At 43.7% G+C, this 11,535-nt stretch overlaps 1 protein-coding gene across 1 annotated transcript in view; it reads right to left on the reverse strand.

Moving 5' to 3' along the window:
- The window catches only part of MRC1 (mannose receptor C-type 1), a 98,288-nt gene extending 87,188 nt beyond the window's left edge, over nt 1-11,100 (reverse strand). The window contains exon 1 of the mRNA XM_019460649.2: nt 10,816-11,100. Within this exon, the coding sequence (XP_019316194.2) occupies nt 10,816-10,876 (61 nt within the window). The 5' untranslated portion in view covers nt 10,877-11,100. The remainder of the gene's footprint in view (nt 1-10,815) is intronic.
- Between the last annotated feature and the right edge of the window lie 435 nt (nt 11,101-11,535).

The following is an 11,535-nucleotide window of genomic DNA, read 5'->3' on the forward strand; positions in this document are numbered from 1 at the left end:
CACCGTGATAGGTAATTTTATGTATCAGCTTGGCTAGGTCACAGTACCTAGAAATTTGGTCAAACCCCAGTCTGGATGTTGCTTGGAAGGTTTGTTTGTTTGATTGATAAGATTAACATTTGAATCGGTAGACTTTGGGTAAAGCAGATTACCCTCCAGACTGTGGGTGGGCCTCATCCAGTCAGCTGAAAAGCTTTAGAGATAACAGACTGAGGTCCCTGAAAAAGAAAAAATTCTCCAGACTGCCTTTGGATTTGACCTGCAATGTCAACTCTTTCTTGAGTTTCCCGTCTGCCAGGCTACCCTTGTAGATTTTGGACTTGTCAGCCTTCACAACTGCATGAGCTAATTCCTTAAATATTTCTCAAAAGATAGGTAGAAGATGATGATGATAGATAGATAGATAGATGATAGATAGATAGATAGATAGATAGATAGATAGACAGACAGATAGTAGATAGATAGATAGTAGATGATAGGTAGGTAGGTAGATAGATATATGATAGGTAGATAGATAGATAGATAGATAGATAGATACATAGAGAGAGAGAGAGAGAGAGAGAGAGAGAGAGAGATACACACACATCCTATTGGTTCTGTTTCTCCAGAGAACCCTAATACATACACTCTAATCCATTCTTTTCTGTCTGTCTCCATGGCCACTGCCTTAGACCATGCCACCATAGTCTTAACTCTGGTCGTCCTCTCTTTGAAATGCAATTATCAAAGACGATAACACCTGCACCCAGAACCATGATAAAAGCAGAACTCCGTGTTGACCAGTTGGTGAGAAGAATAACGTATGACTGTGAAATCATGAAGTGATAATTTTAAGTTTCCTTATATTGCCTAGCAATATAAGGAGTTTCCTGGGTGAGATGGGCCTAATTTGCCACCTGACTCCGAATTTCAAATCCTACCTAATGTAATGGGTTGTTCCCACTTAACGGTATAATAGAGTCAGATTTCTGTCTGTCTTTGCAGTCTCTCTAGCAGATTGCCCATGATGTGCATTGCATTCTGGTTGAATGCTCATTCAGTAATCAGATTGTTTCCTTTTTCTTCTACCTTTGTGGAGAGGTTTTCTAGGTTGAGAGGAGATTTTGTTTTTAACGGTATTTTCCCAACAGTGTCAACCCTTCGAGAGTGCATGGCTGCACAGAGGAGAAAAATATCCAGCCTCCACATCGTAGCTCACTAGGAGAGGCATGGTCCAGCCGGCCATCCCTGCTCTCACCCACCACCTTCCAGCCACAGACCTTTCTGTTCCTCAAACACTTCGCTTCCACTTTGGAAACTTCGTATTTTGAGTTCCCTATTCTTGGGATGCTCGTGAAGGTCCCAGGTCAAGTGTCAACTCCTTAGTGAGTAGACTATCCTAATTGTGCTGTTTTATTTTCTACATAATATTCATAACCATCTTAAAATATGTTCTTTTTTAAAAATCCCTTCAGTTATCAGGGTGCCTCGGTGGCTCAGCCGGTTAAGCATCTAGCTCTTGTTTTGGGCTCAAGTCATGATCTCACAGTTCACGAGTTCAAGCCCCACATCAGCAGGCTCTGTGCTGAAGCCTGCTTGGGCTTCTCTCTCTCCTCCCCTCTCTCTGCCCTGCCCACACATGCTCTCTTTCTCAAAATAAATAAATAAACTTTAAAAAATCCATTTAATTATATTTTTGTCTGTGTCCTTCTACTGAAATGCAAATTCTACAAGTAGAAAGAGCTAGCCTTTCTGGCTCAGTACTCTATCCTCTCTTTTTGGAGCATACTAGCCTCTCAACAAATATTAGTTGAATGCATGAAAGAATATTAATTAAGTCTGAAGCATTTTGACTAGTAACCCAGATACATTATTTTATTTAGTAATTGACTGAGGATGATGAGTATATTTAATGTTACTTTTCCCCCTGAACATTTATTTTTACTGAGGAGCAATTTATAAACTTTTATAAAAGGTGTATTTGGAGGGGTGTCTGGGTAGCTCAGTTGGTTAAGTGTCTGACTTTGGCTCAGGTCATGATTTCACAGTTCGTGGGTTTGAGCCCCGCGTCAGGCTCTGTGCTGACAGCTCAGAGTCTGGAGCCTGCTTCGGATTCGGTGTCTCCCTCTCTCTCTGCCCCTCCCCTGCTCTCTCTCTCTCTTTCAAAAATAAATAAGCATTAAAAAAATATTTTTAAGGAGTACTTGCAAATGAAAAGCTTCTATTTCGATTCAAGCGTATCTATTCTGATTTCCTTTATTTATCTTTGACAGTAAGGAGCAGTGTAAGTTTGATATTGTCATTGTTAAACAATATAAGGAAATGTAAAATTATCACTTTATGATTTCACAGTCATACATTATTCCTCTCCCCAACTATCAACACGGAGTTCTGCTTTTATCATGGTTCTATGTGCAGTGTCTCTGATTTAAAAGGTCACATTTCTTCCGCTGAAAGTGATTCAAGGCCTTGACCAAAAGGCATTTTGTGCCATTCTTGCCACTATCAACACCACCAATGTTTTATATGTACAAACATTCTTTTTTTTTTTTTTTTTTTGTCTAGAGTAATCCTGATATCGTAAGCACTGCAAAGCTAACACATGAAGACAGCTGAATCAATGGATTCATTTCTTTGCCATCTCAATTATGGGATCGAATGAGTATTTTTCTTTCTTTTTGCTTTTTATTTTTTTAATGTTTATTCATTTTTGAGAGAGAGAGAGAGAGAGAGAGAGAGAGAGGGAGAGAAACGAGCCAGGAAGGGGCAGACAGAGAGACACGGAATCCGAAGCAGGCTCCAGGCTCTGAGCTGTCAGCCCAGAGCCTGACGCAGGGCTCAAATCCACGGACTGCGAGATCATGACCTGAGCCGAAGTTGGATGCTCAACCGACTGAGCCACCCAGGCGCCCCTCTTTTTGCTTTTTAAATACTTACACATCAGAAATTTCTTTGCAGAATTGAAGAGACCCTCGATCTTAACTCGATCTGCCTAATCTCATATTAATTCTTCAACACATATGTGCCAGGCACTGTGCTGGTGACATTGTAAAGGACAAACCAGAGACAAGTTCCCTGCCACTAAACTCACACCGCCTGATGTTAATTCAAAGCCAGAAACCTCAAAGGTCAAAATACACTTGGGAAAGAAGCAGTAAGTTTCAATTCAATATCTCAAGTCAACATAACCGAAGGGGAGATATCCAGTAACATGAGTATGAGTATTCTTTCAAACATATTTTAACAGTTTTAAAATTTTCCATAACATTGAGCAAATAAATTAGATTTCTGAATTTACAAGCAAAGAAAGTTAGGTTATTAAATGGGACTATCTAGAGATATGACTATTATATGCTATGTTTCCTTAGACATTTGCAGACTTTCCCCAGTATCAAGAAATAAGACGCTGACACGCAAACACGAAACGCAATCTTTCGCAAGATAGAGAAGCTGGCAAAGAAGAAAATAAGTGGAATCCACTTATTTCTTCTTGCCTTTTGCCATTTCGGTGCATGGCAGCCCCACTCCCCAACGTCAGCGCAACATCTGTGAGCCTGGGGGACGTTTTCTGGTCATCACAGCCCCCCGCCCCACTGTGCCTACACACTGCAAAGACAAAGGTCAGAGAACTAAGGCCCCCCAAGAGGAGCCCTTCACCAGTGACTGATAGCAATCAATGAATAAACGCCCCAAATCCCCGGCATGGTGGGCGGGATGATGCTAAGGCACATACTCTACACTGTCCCCCAGAGCGCCCCAGCAGGGCTGAACCCCAGTTGTCCACAGTGGTCACTGGCTCCTTCCCTTCTGGTCTCAGCTCCCCACTCCTCTGCTGGTGTTTCCTGGGACTGTCTCCCAAGTAAACTAGTTCACTCAAATCACCGTCAGAGACAGCGTCTTGAGCAACCCAAAGAAATCTGTTCATAAGCCTCAGTAAATGAATGTAAAACCTACATATGCGTCCTCCCAGAACTGAAGTTAGGCGAAAAGCAAATATTTATCATGCACGTAGAATATGCAAAAAAACACTATGCCAAGTGCTGAGGGCAGGGAGAAGACTAAGGATTACAGTGTTAGGTTTAGGAAGATTGAACAAAAGAATAAAGGAGGGATGCCTGGGTGGCTCTGTCTGTCAGAAGTCTGACTCTTGATCTCGGCTCAGGTCATGGTCCCCCCGTGTTGGGCTGTGGTGACAGCACGGGGCCTACTTGGGATTTTCTCTCTCCCTCGCTCTCTGCCCCTCCCCCTCTCATGTGCATGCATGTGTGCACTCTCTCTCGCTAAATAAATGAATAAACATTAAAAATTTGTTTAATTTTTTTTAATGTTTATTTTTGAGAGGGAGACAGAGACAGAGACAGAGCACAAGTCAGGGAGAGGCAGAGAGAGAGGGAACACAGAATCTGAAGCAGGCTCCAGGCTCCGAGCTGTCAGCACAGAGCCCAACGCGGGGCTCGAACTCAGGAACCACGAGATCATGACCTGAGCCAAAGTCAGACGCTCAACCGACTGAGCCACCCAGGCGCCCCCAAAATTTGTTTTAAATAAATAAATAATAAATAAAAAAAAGATAGAGGAAAAATTGAGAATTATTTTATTTTTCATTTTGCTCCTTCATTTATTCACCAAATATTCAGAGAACCCAGTAATTTAAGTCACTGCGTTCGGCTATTTGGGGAGGTACAGCTATGAATCCAATATGGGTTATGACCTTGAGGAGAAAGGAGAGGTCAGGAGCTAGACATTCCTCCAACTTCCTGTCTCCTTTCCTAAAGATATGAATATCTCTACCCTTCCTGGGCTAGTTCATTCTTGTCTCAGCAGGTCTCCCTCGGTCTGCTGATCTCTCTACCCGTATCCTAGATTCTATCCCCTTCTGTCTCTCCACACGTTCTCCTTTCCTTTCTCTCCTGGATCTTCAACCCCAGAATGCCAGCCTCTCCCCCAATTCTCAGACAGACAAGCAAAATCTGTAGGTAAGGTGTTGACACTATGCCACTCTATCTTCTTCCCCTCGCAGCCGTGCTAATTAATCCTTAGGTATCGCGTCGCTCTGATCATGACACGATCAGAGCTCTGACGCTCACTGGCTGTGTGACTTTGGTCATGTTCCTAAGCCACTCTGTGCTTCCTTTTCCCCATCTGAAAAATGAGGGGAGAATAACAAGATCTGCTGGTTGTTGCGAGAATTCAGTGAGATCATCTAAGTGAAGCACCGAGAACAGTTCCTGACACAGAAATTGTTAGAAACGCGGCAACTGTTCTCATTGACTTGGGGGAAATCAGTCTTGAAGACAGCGTGAAGTGGTTCAGAACAGGAAGCGACTAGAGCAGATAGAGATGTTGCAGCAGCCCAGAGAAAGGGACAGAAGAACAGAAATGGTGGAGACTACAGAGTTTCCAAACTCAAGAGACACGTGATGTGGTGGAGAAAGGTATATTCTTTGGGGTCAGTAAACGTGTTATCAAATTCTGGCTCCACCATTCCCTCGTTGTGTTGCCTCAGTTAAATTAATCATTCCAGCCTCGATTTCCTCATCTGTAAAATAGGGATAACAATGTTCCCTGAGAGAGTTGCTATGAACTTCTAAATGAGATAATTGAGGTAAGACACGCAGCATGTCCTTTTGCATATAGTAAACGCTCCAGTGTTAATGCCCTCCTTCCCCTCCCCAGGTGAGAAGTCTAAACAATTGGTACAAACAGAAGGACTAAGCCCTTCTTTGACATACTGTTGTTTTGAGCACATGTACGTCTTTCCTGGTCGACACACTCCGGCTGGTAACTCCTGTCTACTTCTTAGCCTCAGAGTCAGAAGACACTGGCAGAGAGGCTCTGGTCCCTCCTGGCTAGCTGACTTCTGAGCCTGTTTTCTCCTGTAGTAAAAGCCGGCTACTACCCCTTACCCATCTTACCCCACGGGCTGTTGTAAGGATCTGATTAAAGACCTGAAAGTGATTAATTAATGTGATAAAGGATCTGAAAGTGCTCTTAGCTTGAATGACCTTAACTTGGTTTGTAACTGGGCAAATTTGTCTTAGAATGCATTATTTTTTCCATGTCAGTTTCAATTCTTTTTGAAAGGGCACTTGCTTTCTTACCTTCTTTACTCTCGTTTTTGGTCAGTCTGATTTCCACTACACTCTTCTAGATCAAACTACCCACACGACTTTTCCATCCAACAATGCTTGATGGTGGCCAAGAGGCAAGAGGACACAACTGTTCTCATTTCCACATCAGTTTGACTCCCTCTTTGCTATGTAGAGACACATAGGAAGTAGAAACTACTTTCCTTTCGTTCAACTCCTTTTGTGGCCTCTGTGACTTCCTAGTTCTCCCTTAGCTGCTTGGGATTCAGTCTCAGAGACCAGATGTGAGTGTCAAAGGATGCCTGTGATCTCTAGTTCCTTTTTTTTTTTTTTTTTATGTTTATTTATTTCTGAGAGAGTGCAGGCAGTGGAGGGGCAGAGAGAGGCAGACAGAGGATCTAAAGCAGGCTCTGAGCTGACGGGCTGACAGCAGCGAGCCCGATGTGGGGCTTGAACTCATGAACCACGAGATCATGATCTGAGCCAAAGTCAGATGCTCAACTGACTGAGCCACCCAGGTGCCCCTGTAGTTCCTTTCTGAAGACAGGTGTCTTTGTCTTTAACTGAGGTTGAACACATTTGACTCTGTGAAGTTCACATCTAGCCAATGATGACTCTTCCTACCTAGAAATTTGGTTCAACACCCTCCTCAGGCGCTGAATTGTCATGTAACAAGGCAATTGCCATCTTACCTATATCTGCAATATCTTACACAGCCAGGTCTCCATCTCTCAATTTCAGAAAAATCAGAGGAAGTTTGGAACACTAACAGGAAAAATAGACAAATATAACAAGAACTGAAAAATGAAAGATGATAAGGACTTGGTTTTGCTCAATAACTTTAGAAAGTATGTCTTAAATCTGGCATCTAAAAGAAGTCACAAGTAAAGGAAGAAACAACGGGGCTAGAAATCAAGAAAAGTAGAAATATTATAAAGAAAATTTTATGAAAATTAAAATGACCAAGGGAACAGCAGTGGGGAATAGTTTCTTGAAGAAATCCTAGATTGGTATTAAACCAATCATTCATTCAGAAAAAAAAAAAAATGCTTCTGTTTAATAGAAAGAATGTTCCATTAAGAGTCAGGAGTCTTAAGCACTAAACAGGTTGTGCCAGTAACTAGTTGTGAGACTCTGGAAAGATCACCTAACATGTCAGGACTTCAGTTTTCTTACCTATAAAACAAGGAGGTTGGACGCAGCACAAGACCACCAAAGGTCAAATTCACTCTAATTTTACACTCATTGGCTAGTGAGATCCTATTATTGGCATCTTTTCCAGCTCTGCCTCCAGGGCCATCACATCGGTAGTTTGAAATCAACCATGGCAGGAATGTTCCACCATGGCAATTGGTTAAGTGCCCCACATCAGTGCTTTTCTTCTGAGAACCAATTGTTAAGTTTACCAACACACCATTGCTTGTGAGTCAGACCATCCCATTTTGAGCTAAGCCTCTCTGCTGAGGTCCATCGTGTCTGAGCATCTCTCACTGTGTCTGACTGGGACGACATCCCCACTGAGATCTAAACATTGGTGCCGAATGCGATTCCTCCTGCTGAATGGGTAGCAGGGCAAGAAGGGTAAGAACTTGCCCCCCCTCAAGCTTCGCCTCCTGGCCCCTCAAGGTATGGTGTGGATGTTCATGGTGCTGATGATGTGGGATGCTCTCAGGAAGGTGGGACAAAGTGTTCTGGGTTGAAAAAAAGAATACACGACAGACAGTAGGGAGACCTTTCCATGGATTTTCTTAATGGGTAGGGAGCCAGGGAAGAGGCTGCAGGGGGTGCAGGGAATTGATACAACCTTTGGTCTATTGCTAATGCAGCAGCAACTAACCTCTGTTCATGTGCTGCCTGAGCCAAAAAAAGGTAAAATCAGAATTATAGGTTCTCAAGTTGAAAAAAAAAAATTGGGGAAAGAGCTCCCTTACCCATGTTTTCGTTTGCTTTTTATTCTCTGAGTAATCACCTTCAGCACCTCCCTGCTTCCCCTGTATTTGTGCCTCTGAAGAGGAAGACATTCATCAGAGTAAGGCATCCTGCTGTCTCAAGGAGGGGAAAATTCCTAAGCAAGTTGAGAAACATTTCTTGCCCCAAAGCACTAAGAGTCAATATAAAGAAAATTAGTAGCCAGGCTGCCCAATATGGTAGCCCTTGGCCCCAAGGGTCTATTGTACAGTTGAATGAGGCCAGTCTGAACTGATGCATGGTTGTAAGTATAAAATACTGTGTTTTGAAAATGTAACTTTTAAAAAATGAGTGTGAAACTATTCCAATGTTTTATTGTCATTCATGTTCACTGACAATATTTTGGATATATTGGGTTAAATTAAATACCTTCGTATCTTCGTAAAATCAAGGTCAACTGTTTCTCTTTTACTTTTTTTTTTTTTTGAGTGTGGCTCCATATGTGGCCAATGATGTTTCTGTTGGACTGCCCTGGGTTAGAAATTCAGGTCACACACAGAACCCTCGAATTGTTCGTCCAGGTTCCAACTGAAGACCTTCAGAGACAGGGAACTTACTCCTAACCAGACTATTCTATTTGAGACATGGCAACTCTTAAAAGCTTTTCACTGGCTTTAGTTTTAACCTTTGGGGCCCATGAAGAATATATTAACTCCCTTCCATGAGACAGATTTGCAACACGAATACTGTGATGATGTCTAAACCTCTAGACCCACCCCATGGTGTTCTTTTGCTTACGTTAAGCATCTCCTCTCCAGCCCCCCTTACACATTGAGAGATAAGCTTTGTAGCCAGGAATAAGGCCAAATATCTTCTTAAGCTCCAAGAATCTTTCTCAGCATTGGTTTCTTGGGAAATCTCTCGCTTAAATGCTTAATATACTGCTTTTATTGGCTAGTTAATCATTACTGTGGGAACCAGAAGTCCCTGTTTTAATAGCTAGCACTTGCCAAGCAATTCCTATGGGCCATCCTATGTTCTACACATTTTAGGGGTGCCTGGGTGTCTCAGTTGGTTGAGCATCCAACTTTTGATTTTGGCTCAGGTCATGATCCCAGGGTTGTGGGACTGAGCCCTGCATTGGCTCCATGCGTAGAGCTTGCTTGAGATTCTCTCTCTCTCTCTCTCTCTCTCTCTCTCTCTCTCTCTCCCCCCTGCTTCCCCCCACTTTCTCTCTCAAAAATAAATGAATAAATAAATAAATAAATAAACAAACAAACAAATTACATTTTGCAACTCACTGAATCCTTGCAAAAACAAGGGGTATATAGGGGCTCCTGGCTAGCTCAGTCAAAAAAGCATAGGACTCTTGATCTTGGGGTCATGGTTTTGAGCCCCACATTGGGTGTAAAGATTACTTAAACAAATAAATAAATTTAAAAACAACAACAACAGGCACTTGGGTGGCTCAGTCATTCGAACGTCAACTCTTGATTTCAGCCCAGGGCATGATCTCAGAGTCATGGGACTGATCCCTACATCAGGCTCCGTGCTGAGCATGAAGACCATTTAAGATTCTCTCCCTCTGTCTTTCTGTCTCTCCCTCTCCCTTTGCCCCTTTCCCCCACTTGTGTATGCATTCTCTCTAAAATAAAAAATTAATTAATATTAAAAAAATGTTTAATGAATTAAAAAAGAAAACAAAACACAGGGCCAAATAACACCATGCTCCCCATTTTATAAACAAGGAAATGAAAACACAGAATAATTAAGTAGTTTCCCGGCAGGGGCAGGGTGCCTTGGCTTGTGTTTTTATAATCACTGCAACCTAATGCTCGTCATGATTTCACATTTTCTGTGGTCAGCACTCTCCCCGGGCAGTCTCCTGGTGGTTGGGGTTTCTGTGTTATCTGTGTGGTCCCAGTTGTGCCCCCACAGTTACATGGAGAACACAAAGTGCCGTTGGCACAGAAGGGGCACAGATGGCATGTGCTGATTTGGGAGAAAACGGGGGGATCAGGAACCAGAATTTCAAAGCTGAAGCCCTTTCCATCTCATTTCCAAAGGGAACTGAGAATGCAAATTCTAACTGGCACCCTCTTTCTGAAGTTTAAGCAGGTTGAGTCTAGAGAGACAGAAAAGAGAGACTTGATAATGTCTTTGAGGATTTGAAAAGCTGTGAATCTGTTCCTCCTAAGTAATCGCCAGTCTCCAGAAAAAAAAAAAAGGGGGGGGGGGGGAGGAAGAAAACAAGTATAAATCAGTTTGAACAACTTAGAAAACTGATAAGGGTGAAATTTGTAGCTATAAAAACTATGGACGATTAAAAGGTTTGCTCACAGGCAAAAAGCAGCATTGTGAAAATCTCATGGAATCCCTCCTTGGAGGATGATCTACGATCCTGTCCTTAAACCCACCACGAGGAAAGACACCAAGGACCCGCCCTCCTTGTGGCCCAAAACACGCACAAGATTATTTCTTGCAGGTTAGACAGAAATACTGTGAACTGAAAGCAAGAATGCACAAACCACAGAGGAAATCCCTCGGAGAACAGACCAGGGAAGGAACAATGGGAACTGGGGGATATCAGGAGGAGACAGGGGTTCTGCGGGACCAGGTGGCACATCTGGCCTGAGAAGCAGCCTCTGGGCTCAAGGTCCCCAGCTTCCAGGCCCGGCAGCCAGGAGGAGGCGACCAGGTTCCCCCAGAGCTGGTGGCGCAGAGGACTTTTGCTTTCCTCCTCACCGAAAGCGTTGAAAGGACCCCACTAACCTTGACCCAAAGAGGAAGGTGCTCCTCCAGGCCCCAAGTCAGAAAGCCGTCACCTCGGTCAACTTACCCAACAGCTGCACAGTCACTGGAATGAGACAGACGAAAACCAGGAGCAGGGACAGCCTCATGGCCCAGAGTTTATCCTTTCCTTCCACTGATGGAGAGGAGGGGGTAAGCAGGAAGCCAGACAACGCAGGCACCCAATCACCCCTTCCCCTACTGTGTTCTCAGAGCTGCCCTGCTGAAAAGAAGTGTGGAGGAAGCTCTCACTTTTAAAGGGCTTCTGAAATTAGGGAAAACCTCCAATAAGGAGATATCCTGTCACATGAGGGTAGTTGGAAAAACAGGAATTCAAAGTTACAACTTTGCTTTGTAAGCTAACTTCTGAGAAGAGCAGACACAGAGGAAGGGAAGAAAGAGACACATGGGGGAGAGGGGTGAGGAAGGGGGGGGGGTGGTGAAAGGGTGATGGTGAGAAACGCGGAGCCAGGCTGGGCGAGATGGGAAGGGGAGAAGTGAAACAGCTCTGTGCCTCAGGGCCGGCTCAGATGGGGCTGGTGAAGAGCCAGCCGGAGGCCATTACCTGGGCCGGAGAGCCGGGGTTCCCTCTGAGAAGCAGCTGAACCAGCGGTGCCTCAGCAGCCAACCCCACCCTGAAGGGACAGAAATGACAGGCACTGAAAAGGACAGTTTGACGCTGGAGACATTTTCTTAAGGGCTGAAACAGATACCCCTCATTCTCTATATTCACTGCTTAGAGTCCCCTTTTTTCTTAGCTTCAAAAGAC

The sequence above is a fragment of the Panthera pardus genome, unplaced genomic scaffold, assembly GCF_024362965.1.
Source record: "Panthera pardus isolate Hobbes unplaced genomic scaffold, ASM2436296v1 HiC_scaffold_6, whole genome shotgun sequence".
In the NCBI taxonomy this organism is placed as follows: domain Eukaryota; kingdom Metazoa; phylum Chordata; class Mammalia; order Carnivora; family Felidae; genus Panthera; species Panthera pardus.